Here is a 15,471-nt window from a genome sequence, read left to right as displayed (position 1 = left end):
GGGCGGGGGACTGGACTTGCATCCCAGTGCTCCAGAGATGCCACCGATCCTATTTGGCCACACTGGGAACTCCTGCCCTGTTCCTTTTAAAGTCTTTCTCCACGGAGTTAATTTTCTGGACAGACCACTCAAATTCAAGTCACATCACCTCCATTCTGGCAGGAGCTGCTTCTAATTCCACTTTAGGCCACCTTCCCAAACTTCTAGTATGTTCCCGAATTTTTAAAGAATATTTTGCCATTTTATCGCCAAAGCTGTTTTCCAGTCAGAAGAGATAGTATTGCCTCCACCTGCACCGGAAAGGTGCTTGAGCACCGCACAGGGAGCTCAGCAGAGGGCCCTCTCGTTGCGTCTCGTGTTTATAACAAGATGCAGCACCTGGCTAGGTGGGACTTCCTTTCTCAGAACGGGGCCCCTTCGACCCCCAGGAATGTTCCATGAGCAGCACCAGCAGCTGCAGCCACAGCAGCTGAAGAATCGTTCGCCCCCTTTGCTACCCATCGGGATGACCGCTCACGGCCCTCGAGAGCTGAGACGCCTTGATGACATGTACTGCTGTCCCGTCGCTCCTACCGACCTTGAAACGGGACGAGAGGCGGCCCTCGTGACCCTAGACACCGCGGTCAGTGACACTGCCGTTTCTTTCTTTATAGTGCGTTCACAGAGACCTGGCAGCCAGGAACGTCCTGGTGACCCACGGGAAAGTGGTGAAGATCGGTGACTTTGGCCTGGCTCGCGACATCATGAGTGACTCCAACTACGTGATCCGGGGCAATGTGAGGTTTCCAGTTTTATACCGTTGTTTTGGGTTCGGTCATTGTTCATCTAAACACCTGCCGTCAGTGTAGTGCTTTTTTTTTTTTTTTTTTTTTTTTTTTTTTTTCCGGTGTTTTAATTGCACCCCAAGGTCTTTTTTTTTTTTTTTTTTTTTTTTGTCTTTTTAGGGCCGCACTCATGACATATGGAGGTTCCCAGGCTAGGGGTTGAATCGGAGCTATAGCCGCCAGCCTACACCACAGCCACAGCAGCTCAGGATCTGAGTCGCCTCTGCAACCTATACCACAGCTCACAGCAACACCAGATCCTTAACCCACTGAGTGAGGCCAGGGATGGAACCAGAGCCCTCATGGATACTGGTCGGGTTCTTTAACCACTGAGCCACAATGGGAACTCACCCCCCTCCCCCACCAAGGTCTATATTTAGTTGTACCCCAAGGTCTATTTTTTTCATTTTTCTATTTATTTTTAAATTTAATTTTGTTATTAGAGTACAGTTGATTTACAGTGCTGTGTCAATTTCTGCTGTACGTCAGAGTGACCCAGTCATACACATATATACATTTTTTTTCTCATACTATCTTCCATCATGTTCTATCCCAAGAGATTGGGTATAGTTCGCTGTGCTGTACAGTAGGACTTCATTGCTTATCTATTCTTTGTAGTGCATTGTTTTCTTTCTTCCTTCCTTTCTTTCTTTCTTTCTTTCTTTCTTTTCTTTCTTTCCTTCCTTCCTTCCTTCCTTCTTTCTTTCTTTCTTTCTTTCTTTCTTTCTCTCTCTCTTTCTTTCTCTCTTTCTTTCTTTCTCTCTTTCTTTCTTTCCTTCCTTCCTTTCTTTCTTTCTTTCTTTCTTTCTTTTCTTTCTTTCCTTCCTTCCTTCCTTCCTTCTTCTTTTCTTTCTTCCTTCCTTCTTTCTTTCTTTCTTTCTTTCTTTCTTTCTTTCTTTCTTTCTCTCTCTCTTTCTTTCTCTCTTTCTTTCTCTCTTTCTTTCTTTCCTTCCTTCCTTTCTTTCTTTCTTTCTTTCTTTCTTTTCTTTCTTTCCTTCCTTCCTTCCTTCCTTCTTCTTTTCTTTCTTCCTTCCTTCCTTCTTCCTTTCTTTCTTTCTTTCTTTCTCTTTCTTTCTCTCTCTCTCTTTCTTTCTTTCTCTCTTTCTCTCTTTCTTTCTTTCTTTCTCTCTTTCTCTCTTTCTTTCTCTCTTCTCTTCTCTCTCTCTCTCTCTCTCTCTCTCTCTCTCTTTCTTTCTTTCTTGTCTTTTTAGGGCCGTTCCAGTAGCACATGGAGGGTCCCAGGCTAGGGGTCCAGTCAGAGCTGTAGCTGCCGGCTTACACTACAGCCACAGCAACGCTGGATCCTTAACCCACTGAACAAGGCCAGGGATTGAACCGGAGTCCTCATGGATACTAGTTGGGTTTGTTAGCCGCTGAGCCACGACGGGAACTCCTACAGTGCATTCTCAAGTCAGGGTGACCTCAGAAAACTTGCTCCTATCAGCTTGCTTTCTTAAAGGGTTTTTCTGCAGATTCAGGGACTTTTCGATTTGTAATAAAAGTTGAGCAAAACAGCATCTCCTCTATCAATTAGGGACCTTCGCGTGCAACCCACACTTAAAAAAAAAAAAAAAGAAAAAAGAGGAGTTCCCGTCACGGCGCAGCGGAAACGAATCCAACTAGAGACCATGAGTTTGTGGGTTCGATCTCTGGCCTTGCTCAGGGGTTAAGGATCCGGTGTTGCCATGAGCTGTGGTGTGGGTCGCAAACGCAGCTCAGATCTGGCGTGGCTGTGGCTGTGATGTAGGCTAAAGGCTACAGCTCCAATTTGACCCCTGGCCTGGGAACCTCCATGGGCTGGGGGTGCGGCCCTAGGAAAGACAAATAAATAAATAAATGTCATCATCCTATTTGTCATCCTGCTACTGTTGCACAGGCAGACCTAAAGAAAGCATCACCGAATCTACCTGTGTTACCTAGGAGAGCATTGCTCAATGCCAGGTGAAGAAATGGGCGGTCATTGAAAGAGTATGTGGTTTTTAAGAATTTACAATACCTGGATTTAGGCTCCTGTTCTTTTCGGCTATTCCTTTTTGTGAGTTTTGTTTTTTCTCTGCCTTATTGTCCCTGCTCGTGACATAGCGGTAACAGTGAAGGCTGATGTCATGCTTACCGGGTGCTAAGGGCCACTCTAAGTGCTTTACAGACATTCAGTCCTCAGAGTGCCCATTCGTGGTGGAGGAGACGGGCCCAGAAACGCCACTTGCTCCTGATTACACAGCACAAGTTAAAACATGAATGTTCTCTTTTTCCTTTTCTCTTTTGTTGTCTTTTTAGGGCGACACTCATGGCATATGGAGGTTCCCAGGCTAGGGGTCTAATCAGAGCTGTATCTGCCAGCCTGCACCCCAGCCACAGCAACACCAGATCCGAGCTGCATCTGCCACCTACACTACAGCAACACCAGATCCTTAACCCCCTGAATGAGGCCAGGGATCGAACCCACGTCCTCACGGATGCTAGTCAGATTCGTTTCCTCTGAGCCATGACAGTAACTCCAGAATATGAATGTTTTGTGCCCCAAGTCTGTCTGTGTGTGACCACGGTGGATTATTCTCTTGTCTCTCTTACCTGCTAACTGGTGGGAATAAACCAACAAAACCCAGGGTAAATGCCGAATAAATGTTACGCACGAAATTAAACTGTATTGAATCAAATATTCAGCTGCTTTAGGATCTGTGCCTCCATCATGGTAGCTTCAGTCATAAACAGGAGGCCTGCCACACATGCCTGTGGAGGCTCCACCCTACTCGCTGGAGGTTTCTGAAGCAGGAAACAGAATTCCATTTGAAACCACCCCTCATTCCTTTAATTAATCAAATTCACCAGACGAGCTTGCCTGAATCTCCCAGCTTGTCCTTTCTGGAGCTTTGATTTTTCCTTGGCAGCTCAAGCTTACGGGGTGAAGGGCTCCTTAACCCATGGAAAAGAAAACACTGCAGGAGTTCCCATCATGGCTCTGATCCTCTAGCTCACAGGAATCTGACTAGCATCCATGAGGACGCAGGTTCGATCCCTGGCCTCACTCATGGGTTCAGGATCAGGCATTGCCATGAGCTGTGGCGTAGGTGGCAGACGCAGCTTGGATCTGGAGTTCCTGTGGCTGTGGTGTAGGCCGGTGGCTACAGCTCTGATTGGACCCCTAGCCTGGGAACCTCCATATGCCGCAGGTGTGGACCTAAAGAAAAAAAAAAAAAAGGCAAAAAGAAAACTGCAAAATGCTCGGCCCCAGGAACCTAGCCATCCCGGGGTCTTGATTCTAACCTGAGGTCGTACTAATTCAAAACTCCCCTTTCTCGCCATTGGGAATTATTAGAGCCGCAGAAGCCAGCCTGACGTCATTTCTGAAGTGATGACATATGCTCCCCTCACCACATTTTTGTAGATGCCATTTCCACTACAATCCTTCCAAGAAATGCTTAAAATATTCCACTAATTCACTAGTACCGCTGATCACTGACCAGTATCCACTGGCCTCTGGGCAAGTGACTGGCTACTCCTTGGTGCGACGTGTCCACCATGAAACTCAATGAGGCCATGGGCAAACTTGAATTTTAAAGAACTACGATTGGTTGGTTGAAGGCTGCTATGTTAGAATGTTCATTTGAAAGTGAAATATGTCCATTTGAAGAATCGGATTTTCTCAGGGAAGCATTCAGAGTGGCCTTAGCGAATAAATATGATCCTCCAGCTAACAAGAGAAGGAGTGTCCATGTGTGGAACATACACCATTGGGAGTTCCCGTTGTGGCTCAGCAGGTTAAGAACCCAACTAGTATCCATGAGAACGAGGGTTCGATCCCGGGCCTCGCTCAGTGGGCTAAGGATCTGGCGTTGCTGTGGCTGTGGTGTAGGCTGGCAGCTATAGCTCCTATTCGACCCCTAGCCTGAGAACCTCCATATGCTGCAGGTGCAGCCCTGAAAAAAAGAAAAAACATTCACCATTGGTTTCTTGCATTTTACACAGGCCCGTCTGCCTGTCAAGTGGATGGCTCCCGAAAGCTTGTTTGAGGGAATCTACACCATTAAGAGCGATGTCTGGTCATACGGAATACTGCTCTGGGAAATATTCTCGCTTGGTAAGGTCTGCTGTTCCCAGGACCCTGGGCTCCAGCCCGTTGTCCTCCCTCTGCAACCCTCCCCCACTCCTATGTCTAACGCCTCCTCCCGGGGCCACCCTAGTCTTACTTCTCTTGCAGCCTGAGCTCATTTCTCTTTATTGCCTGGTGTCTGTCCATCTGCCCTGGCCCCCAGCCTGTAAACTGCCCTCCAGCAGGAACCCGGGCCCTGCTGCAGGCAGCCTGGCACCACACAGTGCCGGCCGGGGAGCCACGGGCACGCTTGCTCTTTGAGTGAATAATAAACAGATGCAGGGTGATGGGTCCCCTGATGGTTCTACGCCCTCCTGTTTTTCTCAGGTGTGAATCCTTACCCTGGGATTCCGGCTGATGCTAATTTCTACAAACTCATCCAGAGCGGATTTAAAATGGATCAGCCATTTTACGCTACGGAAGAAATGTAAGTTCGAGCCAGACTTTGAAAGGGGCTAAAACTGGAAATTTACGGTCTGTCCACATCCAAACCCCGGAGAAGAAAAGTAAAACTCCTTCGGGTGGCATTCCCTTGATTCCTCTTAAGAAAGGCAAAGAAAAATTCCTGCTTTTGGTTTCGGGGGGTTTTCTGAGCAAAACTGAACCTTTCCTGGGATTTAGTTCCTTTGCTTGAGGGACCCTTCTCCTGAATGCCGGCCCACACTGTATTGTTCCAAATGCATCATCTAATTTGCCCTTTTTTCTGATACGGGGTCAAAATCTAGTGGAATACTTGCCTCGAGACAAACATCCCATAAATAAGAAGCTCCACAGCAGTACATGGTGCCTCGGTGCTTCGTTAAGTGCAGAGTGACCCATTTCGCTTCCCTGGGATTTCTTATCTTCTTGTTCTGTTGTTTTCACAGATACTTTATAATGCAGTCCTGCTGGGCTTTTGACTCCAGGAAACGGCCCTCCTTCCCAAACCTGACTTCATTCTTGGGATGTCAGCTGGCGGATGCAGAAGAAGCGGTAGGTAGCGGCAGTGTGCCTTTCATCAAGCATTCTTAGAAAGGGAAGTTGGGAGTTCCCACTGTGGCTCAGCGGTAACGAACCTGACTGGTATCCATGAGGGTGCGGGTTCGATTCCTGGCCTTGCGCAGTGGATTCAGGATCTGGCGTTGCCATGAGCTGTGGTGTAGTTTGCAGATGCGGCTCAGATCTGGAGTTGCTGTGATGTAGGCCAGCAGCTACATTTCTGATTCTACCCCTAGCCTGGGAATTTCCATGTGCCGAGGGTGCGGCCCGAAAAAAAAAAAAAGAAGAAAGGGAAGCAGGACCTCAGAACACTTGCTGCCGAGATCCTGAGAACCAAAGGTTCCAAATTGTCTGTGTCACCATAGTTGGTCTCGGTTGCCCTTTTGAAGTTGTATGGGGAGTTCCTGTCGTGACACGGTGGAAACGAATCTGACTAGGAACCATGAGGTTTCGAGTTCCATCCCTGGCCTCGCTCAGTGGGTTAAGGATCCAGTGTGGCCATGAGCTGTGATGTAGGTCACAGATGTGGCTCGGATCTGGCATTGCTGTGGCTGTGGTGTAGGCTGGCAGCTACAGCTCTGATTCGACCCCCTAGCCTGAGAACCTCCGTATGCCGCTGGTGCAGCCCTAAAATGACAAAAAATAAATAAATAATTAAATAAAGTATGGGATTAGATGTACTTACAGATAAGTGTTTGGGGGCGGGAAACACAACTTTTCCTGTAGCTTTCAGCCAGTTGACTCAGAAATTAAATACTTGTTAGTGACCAGGACAGAGGACTAGACATGTCAATAACGCAGAACCCTTGACCTCCAGAGGCCACTGACCATTCCTCAGTCAACGTGACACTCTCGTGAGGCATAACTGTACAACTCAGTCAGGCGACAAGGGGCATTAGGAAGAGCCTGGAGTCCTGAGAGCCCAAGACCAGCTCTGGGCCTTAGTTTTCTCACCTGTAACGTAGGTGGCTAAGCTAGATGATCTCTGAGCTTTGGGACCTTGGAGTCACTTTGCTGGCTCTTCCTGGCACCTGTACCACCTGATGTGGTTAAAGGAACCATCCCCTAGGCAAAGTAAGCGAAGGGTGGGGCCTGGAACTGCCAGGACCGAAGTTCAAATCTTGGCCCCCTTATGTGCCTTTCACAGGAGTTAACTGAGTCACTTACTTTTTGGGGGCGTCTCAGCTTCCTTATCGGAAATAGGGGATTAACCAGTCTTACTTCATGACTTTGTAAGGAGTAAATAAGATGATAGATGTGCAAAGACAGCCCGTAGAGGGCACTTAGCAGTTAATAAAGGTTAGTTAAGGAGTTCCCATCGCGGCTCGGTCGTTAACGAACCTGACTAGCATCCATGAGGACTCAGGTTCAATCCCTGGCCTCGCTCAGTGGGTTAAGGATCTGGCGTTGCCGTGGCTGTGGTGTAGGTTGCAGATGCAGCTTGAATCTGCTGTGGCTGTGGCTGTGGTGTAGGCTGGCAGCTGTAGCTCTGATTTGACCCCTAGCCTGGGAACCTCCATATGCTGCGGGTGTGGCCCTAAAAAGACAAAAGACAAAAAAAAATAATTACAAAAATGAAAGCTAATTAAATATGCATCTGAGTCTTTAAATGGATTGGCCGTTCCCCTTTGCCACATGATGAGGGGTCCATTTTCAATTCCAGAGGCTCTCCCGAGACCTGTGCAGATGTGGTGTATCTTCGCCTCCTTTTGTGACTTTTTTTTTTTTTTTTTAGATCACAAACGGAAACTTAGTTATTGTCGGGGAATTAGGACACACAGGAGAGGCGGAAAGCCCCCAGGGACTCGGGCTCCTGAGTAGATGACTCGTAAACAGTTAAGGACACTCAGATAAACCGAGTTTTACAGAGAAACAAGGCATGAGTCACTTGTGCTCATGGGTCATGGGTGTGGGTCCCCGGCGGTGTTATTTGAGCCAGGCTGTGAGGAGTGAACACTGTTTTGGCTGCTCATGGGGGCGAGCAGGGTGCTCTAGGCTGGGCGAGTAATACGTATAAAGGCTCAGGGTTGAGAAAGAAGAATGGAAAATAGGAGTTCCCATCGTGGGGCTGTGGTTAACGAATCCGACTAGGAACCATGAGGTTGCAGGTTCGATCCCTGGCCTTGCTCAGCAGGTTAAAGATCCGGCATTGCCGTGAGCTGTGGTGTAGTGGATCCTGTGTTGCTGTGGCTGTGGTGTAGGCTGGCAGCTACAGCTCTGATTAGACCCCTAGCCTGGGAACCTCCATATGCCGCAGGAGCGGCCCAAGATATGGCAAAATGACAAAAAAAAAAAAAAAAAAAAGAATGGAAAATAAAGGTGTCTCTCAAGGAGGGGGTGGAGGAGGGCAGGGACCAGGGTGCAGAGCTGGCGTGACCAGGCTGGAGGGTCTAGGCTGCCTGGACAGCCTGGCTTTGCTGGGGACAACCTTGGTCTGGACCTGCAGCTCCCCGGTCATGTCCTCACATCCACAGGGCATCCAAACCCACTTCCCTCCGCCCCCGGGTCCTCAGAGGCACGAGGGATGGTTGAATGCAAATTCCCCTCGGATGATGGCTCAGCTGAGAGCATCAGAGCTCCGGGACCGTCCTCACACCTTCCCTCCATCTCCTCCGCTCTGCCCCCTGCCCCTCGCAGTGGAAGGTTCTCTTCCCTCCCAGCATCAGAGGTGCTGAGCGCGAGCTGGGGCTGAGTTAGAAGAGGGGCCCCCTTGGGTGAGATGAGCACACTGGGATGAGCCTCTTACTCCTGGGGGGACTGGGGGCTCCCGTCCAGAAGCTGGGGAGCAGACACGGGGTTTCTGCCCCCACTGGCGTGGCCAGGCACCTCTGAGGCAGGCGCCTTCTGCACAGCCACGCCACGCAGCTCTCCTCCCAGCATGGTCACGTCCAGTCTCTTGGACGGAAAACAGGCCTTGGGCGAATCTCTTTTTCTGCTTCATCACGGACCAGGGAAGGCAAATGGCTCTTGGAGAACAAGCAGGAAAGGGAAGGAACACAGCTAGAAAATGTCCTTTCACGGTTGAGCTATAGCGCACCTCCAGTGGTGTGACCTGAGAGCCAGGGGGTCCCTGACTCCCATGCTCAGGCATTATCCAGACAATGACGAGCCGATGAGAGCTTTAGAATGGACCACCCTGCTTCAACATGTGTCTTAAAGACCCAGATCGCTATGGGTGCTGGAGGATATGAACTAGACTTCTCGGGGTGATCATTCTGCAATACGTACAAATATGGAATGGCTTCGATGTACACTTGAAACTAACAGCGTGGTATATGTCAATTACACCTAATAATAGAAAAGAGGGGTTCCTGTTGTGGCCCAGCTGGTTGAGTGCCCGACACAGTGTCTGTGAGGATGCGGGTTCCATCCTTGGCCTGAAAGGTTAAAAGGGGCCTTAACCTTTCTCAGTGGGTTAAAAGATTCAGTGTTGCCGCGAGCTGCGGTGTAGGTCTCAGATGCGGCTTGGATGCTGCGGTGCCAGGGCTGTGGTGTAGGCTGACAGCTGCAACTCTGATTCCGCCTCTAGATGGGGAACTTCCATATGCCACAGGTGTGGCCCTAAAAAGAAAAAAAATATAGAAAAGAGCCAGATCAAATATTCTCTCCTCTCCAAACACCCCTAACTTCCCTAGTCAGATTCCAGGCTCCTTCTTCTGAATCCCCCTAACACTTTTATAAATCACTCTGCTTGAGACTTGTGTTGTGTGATGGTTTTGCTCTGGGTCTGTCTGTCTCACCCCTGGGCTTGCTTCCTAAGGACAAGGATAATGTGCCCTCATCTTTACATCACCTCATAATCAGGAAACAATAACTGGTTATTAAATGAATGAATAAGTAGCAGCATGGAAATCGGGTAGTGGCCGCGTCTGTTTGGTTCACCTGTGTACCCAGCCGCCAGCATCATGCTTAGCATATGGAAGGTACAAAGCACTTATTTCTGCATGGAAGGAAGGAAAGGAAGCATAAAAGCAGGTTTGGGAAAACAAAGGCAAAAAAGCACAAGTCAGGACCCCAGTTAGGAGGTGACTCAGCAGGATCACTGAGCAGTCGGGAGAAGGGGACAGAAATGCCTCCCGCTTCTGGAAAGGAGCCTGACTCAGGCCATCTCTCCTCTCCTCTAAGCCCCTCTAAATTATGAGAAATGTGTACATTCGAAAAATAGAACGGAGGCCCTAATTGCCTTTGAAAGCAAGAAGGAAATCTTTGTGGACCAGAAATTATGGAAAATCCCCGAGACAATGAAAGCAGTTAAGACGGAAGAGGGAAAACCCAGCACAGAGGCTTCTTTGAAAGAAGGAGGAAAAGTGCCCTCCTCAAGGTGGGAAGAGGTCCCGTGGGCTCCGCGGGAGCTCGGCAGTGGGGGCGGCCGCGCGGTTAAACAGACCCAAGAATAAAATGGGCGCTGAAAATGTAGAAGAGAAAATATAACCTCAAACTCAGCATCGAAGAAAAAAGGGGCCCTTAGAAAACACGACCAATCCAATAAATAAAAAAGAGAGAAACTAAAAGAATTCATGACACTAGAAAAGGCAAAATGGGAGTTCCCTGGTGGCTTAGCGAGTTAAGGATCCAGTGTCGTTGCTTCTGTGGCTGGGGTTCGATCCCTGGCCTTGGAGCTTATGCATGCCATAAAAGAAAGAAAAAAGAAAAAAAGACAAAGACAAAACGGTACGAATTAATAAACTCAGAGTTCTCCTGTGATACAGCAGGTTGAGAATCCAGTGGTGTCACTGCAGTGGCTTGGGTCACTGCTATGGCACGGGTTTGATCCCTGGCCTGGAAACTTCCACAAGCCATGGGCATAGCCAAAAAAAAAAAAAAAAAAAAAAAAAGAGGGTTTAGTAAGTTCCTTTAAGAAAGAGAATTTCAAAAGTGGATCTTCGCCATCTTCCACATCTCGAGCCCTGCTGAGGCTCTGGAGAAGCCCATCCCCAGAGCAGGTGCTATGAGCAGGTGCTATAAGCAGGAAGAAGTAAGCGTCTCTGCAGGGCAGCCTGCCATGTGATGCCCAGGTCAGGTGTGCCTCCTCTCTGGTCCAGCAAGTCCACTTCCCTCATTTCTCCCGGAGGCAGACAAGGTCGTGAGGGCACTTTTCAGTTGATATTATGCAGCCAATCCACCAAAGGGCTACGGATGGTACCTCAGTCCTGGAACCCTAGGATGCCCGTAAAAAGATGACATCTAAATAAAAAAGACCAAAAAAAAAAAAAAAAAAAAAAGATGACACCTGCTCATGTTTAGTAGCTCGTGAAAAGACCTAACGCATATACTATATGAACAGCACATTAGTGACTCAAAAGTAGGTTCTACCATAGAATCTGCAGTTCAAGCCATCTGACACAAAATTATACGTGAGCAGCCAGCTGTGTCAAAAATGGTCATTTTAGCTTTCCTCCTAGATGTCTTTTTTATTGCCTAGATTATCTATATGAATGTGTGTTACCTTCATAATGAGACCAAAAAGAAGGGCTGTTTTCATTTTGGACCAAAATTTAAACATCACCAAAATCCCAATGAAGACCTAAGAAATCAGCTCTCTGTATTTATTGCATAAAGAACAGATCTTAGAGTTTACGTTGTGACTGAGGAGGTTAAGGACCTGACATAGTGTCTGTGAGGATGCGAGTTCGATCTCTGGCCTCGCTCATTGGGTTAAGGATGGCCATTGTCGCAAGCTGTGGCATAAATCACAGATGAGGCTCGGATCTGGCATTGCTGTGGCTGTGGGGGAGGCCAGGAGCTGCAGCTCCAATTCAACCCCTAGCCTGAGAACTTCCAAATACTGTGGCTGTGGCCCTAGAAAGAAAGAAAAAAAAAAAAAAAGAGCAACAACAGATCTCTCTCTTTTTTTCTTTAGGGCCACACCCTCAGCATGTGGAGGTTCCCAGGCTAGGGGTCAAACCGGAGCTGTAGCCACCGGCCTACGCCAGAGCCACAACAACTCGGGATCCGAGCCACATCTTCGACCTACACCACAGCTCACGGCAATGCCAGATCCTTAACCCACTGAGCGAGGCCAGGGATCGAACCCGCAATCTCATGGAAGCTAGTCAGATTCATTTCCACTGAGCCACAACGGGAACTCCAAGAGATCTCTTTTTGTGGCCTTTCTCTTTGATGGTTTTTCTGCACGGCTTTAGGATTTCTAGATGGAGGTCTTATATCTAAGAGAAGAAGCAATCATGACCTCAAATATTTGACTCTGAATTTCTCCGTTAATAAGAGGACCAGACAGATTTGCTTTGTCAGCCGCTCTGTGGAATATCCTTAAGATCTATCCATAGCAAAAGCAGTTTGCAATGTAGGGATGTGACATGCGAGTCTCAGCCAGCAGCTGCTCAGTGTCCTCTCTCTTCCTCACGTGCAGATGTACCAGAACACCGATGGCCGCGCTTCCGAACGTCCTCTCTACCAAAACAGGCGACCTTTCAGCAGACAGGTGGATTCAGGGCCACCCTCTCCACAGGCTGAAGATTCGTAGAGAAACGGTTTAGTCTTGCGGACCTCCTCCCCCTGCCTACCTTAAACAGGCTGTAGATCATCACGAGATTCATTCCATCACTAAACGAAAATATATTCTCAGCTGCTGCTTTGCTGGACTTTTCTCTAGAAGCTCTCTGTATGTACTCTTGTTTCCAAAGGGACTTTTGTAAAATCCCGGTCCTCCTTTGCACGAGGCAAGAAGAGGTGAGCAACTCCGGGAGCATCTAGCTATGACCAAAGGCCTTCTCCGGCGGGCTTGAGTGGAAATTGCGTGCCCGAAATATAGTATATTCTTGTACATACATGAGACAAAGCATTTTGCTAAGGAGAAGCTAATATGAGTTTTTTAAATCTATGTTTTAAAATACTATGTACCTTTTTCAGCTATTTAGTGATATATTTTATGAATGGAAATAAAATTTCTACTATAGAAATGTTGCTTCTTGAATTGTGTGTGGCATCAACCTTGTGTGAGATTTAACTGGCGTTCACGAACCTGCTGGGCCCACGTGAGATGCTCTGTTTACGCCTGCATGGCTTTCGCCCCCTTCCTTCCTTAGGTTTTTGCAAGGCTCCGGGACTCCAGGCTGGGTGCAGAAGAGCCCAGGAGGACTTCCGCTCTCTGCGCTGAGACGGAGCTTGGATTCCCTCCCCTCATCCTTTGAAGCTCAGCCCCCTGCAGCGCATAAGCTCCGGTGCTTTGCGGTTTTTTTCTCCTCCTCTTGCCGAAGCCCTTGGCCAAGTTGTCTTTCCTTTCTTTGTCTTGTCTCCCCTCCCCCGCTTCTCCAGGTGTGATTCCAGCTCAGAGCTCTCAGGGGGTCTGCCTCGCCTGGAATTCTCTTCCTGCCACTTCGTGGCTGTGGGATGTTGCACAAGGAACTCCACCTGTCTAAGCCTCAGTTTCCCCTTCTGGAAGATGGGATAGTAATGGCATCTATCTTATAGGTTGTTGTAAGGATTTGATGAATTGCATGTATCATATATGTGTGTTATAAATACATAAACATCTCTTTCAGTAACCCTGGGGGACTGGTTCCAGGATGCCTCATGATATCAACAACCACAGATGCTCAGGTCCCTTATATAAAATAGGATAGCAGATGGAGTTCCCATCGTGACGCAGCGGTTAACAAACCCGACTAGCATCCATGAGGACGTGGGTTCGATGCCTGGCCTCACTCACTGGGTTAAGGATCTGGCGTTGCCATGAGCTATGGTGTAGGTCACAGATGGCGCTCAGATCCACCTTGCTGTGATTCTGTCGTAGGCCGGCGGCTACAGCTCCGATTTGACCTGGGAACCTCCATGCGCCGTGCGTGTGGCCTTTTAAAAAGACCAAAAAAAAGGGGGGGGGCGGGGAATGGTAGAGGAGGTCCGGCTGTGGTGCAATGGGATCAGTGGCCTCTTTGCAGCGCCAGCATGCAGATTTGATCCCCAGCCCGGTGGGTTAAAGGAACCGCGTTACCGTAGCTGTGTTGTAGCTCAATACTGCAGCTCAGATCTGATCTCTGGCACAGGAACTGCCTATGCCACAGCGACCAAAAAGGAAATAAAAAATAAATTAAATAGGATGATAGAGGCGGCCCTCCGTATTCTGGGGTTCCAAATCCTCGGCTCCCACCACCGGTGGGCGCGGCCGTAAATCACTCAGATCCATGCCTCACTCAGGAGTATAACCTGAAGTTGTCATTTGCTCTTGCCTTTCTGGGTCTAGTCCTTTGTTTTAGACCAGGTCACCATAAACCCACTTAGATTACACTAACCCCTTCCTGCCCACCTCCTCGCCTTCGTCTCCTTCCCCTCCTCCTCCCTCCCCTCCCCCTTCTCCTTGTCACACTTGCAGCATATGCAAGTTCCCAGGCGAGGGGTGAATCTGAGCTGTAGCTGCGGGTATTGCGGGATCCGATCGAGCAGAGTCTGCGACCTACACAACAGCTCACAGCAACGCGGGATCCTTAAGGGGGCCAGGGATCGAACCCTCATCCTTCTGGGTACCATCGGGGTTCATTATCACTCAGCCACAACGGGAACTCCCACCCAACTCTTCTCCCAGTCTCTCCACCAGCCAGTTTTCTCTGACCCACCGATGCTTCCTCCTAAAGTGCTGGTTTGCCTGGATCCCTCCTCGGCTGCATCGCTTTCCGAGGTGGATCGGCCACACCAAATTCCACCCCCCCAGCCTTCAGCGTCTCTGTAGGCAGCCCCACGCTCTTGTTCTGAGGGGTCATCTTAGACATTCCCACTTGGGTTTTCCTTTCAGCGCCCTCTATCTGGGGTCCCAACTCTCTGTTTAAGTCCTTGCTTGCGGGCGGACCCGAGCCCCGCCTCTCCTTCAGCCTCTCTCAGCCCCCGACCTCAGTAACCCTCCTCCCCTGAAACCTCCTCCGGCTTCTGGTTTGGGTCATCCCGATGGCTCTTAACAGTCTTCCCACTTCAAATAGATTTATCTTCTTAAGTAAACTGAAGTAAACATCCTTTCTTTAAAAAAAAAAAAGTATAGGAGTTCCCTGGTGGCTCAACAGGTTAAGGACCCAGCATTGTCACTGCTGTGCCTTGGGTTCAGTCCCTGGCCCATGAACTTCCAGGTGCCGTGGCAGAAGCCAAAAATAAATTTTTTAATAAAAAGCTTGTTGGTGGAGTTCCCTTCATGGCTCAGCAGTTAATGAATCCGACTAGAAACCATGAAGTTTCGGGTTCGATCCCTGGCCTCGCTCAGTGGGTTAAGGAGCCGGTGTTGCCATGAGCTGTGGTGTAGACCGGCAGCTACAGCTCCAATTGGACCCCTAGCCTGGGAACCTCCATATGCCGTGGGTGTAGCCCTAAAATAGCAAAAATAAAATAAAAAAAAAAATAAAAGTGGGAGTTCCCATAGTGGCTCAGCGGAAATGAATCCGACTAGGAACCACGAGTTTGCAGGTTTGATCCCTGGCCTTGCTCAGTGGGTTAAGGATCCGGCATTGCCATGAGCTGTGGTGTAGGTCACAGATGCGGCTCAGATGCTATGTTGCTGTGGCTGTGGTGTAGGCTGGCAACTGTAGCTCTGATTGGACCCCTAGCCTGGGAACCTCCATACGCCACAGTTGCGGCCCTGAA

General features: G+C 48.9%; 1 protein-coding gene across 2 annotated transcripts in view; it reads left to right on the top strand.

Annotated features, from left to right (window-relative positions):
- Positions 1-12,826, top strand: part of FLT3 (fms related tyrosine kinase 3) — an 84,965-nt gene extending 72,139 nt beyond the window's left edge. For both annotated transcript variants that reach the window (XM_021065521.1, XM_005668293.3), the window contains exons 20-24: positions 654-776; positions 4,791-4,902; positions 5,242-5,341; positions 5,781-5,886; positions 12,263-12,826. In XM_021065521.1, coding sequence (XP_020921180.1) covers positions 654-776; positions 4,791-4,902; positions 5,242-5,341; positions 5,781-5,886; positions 12,263-12,376 — 555 coding nt within the window. In that variant the 3' untranslated portion in view covers positions 12,377-12,826. The remainder of the gene's footprint in view (positions 1-653; positions 777-4,790; positions 4,903-5,241; positions 5,342-5,780; positions 5,887-12,262) is intronic.

Source organism: Sus scrofa, chromosome 11 (assembly GCF_000003025.6).
Source record: "Sus scrofa isolate TJ Tabasco breed Duroc chromosome 11, Sscrofa11.1, whole genome shotgun sequence".
NCBI classification, from domain to species: domain Eukaryota; kingdom Metazoa; phylum Chordata; class Mammalia; order Artiodactyla; family Suidae; genus Sus; species Sus scrofa.
This window is presented reverse-complemented; position numbering and strand designations above follow the sequence as displayed.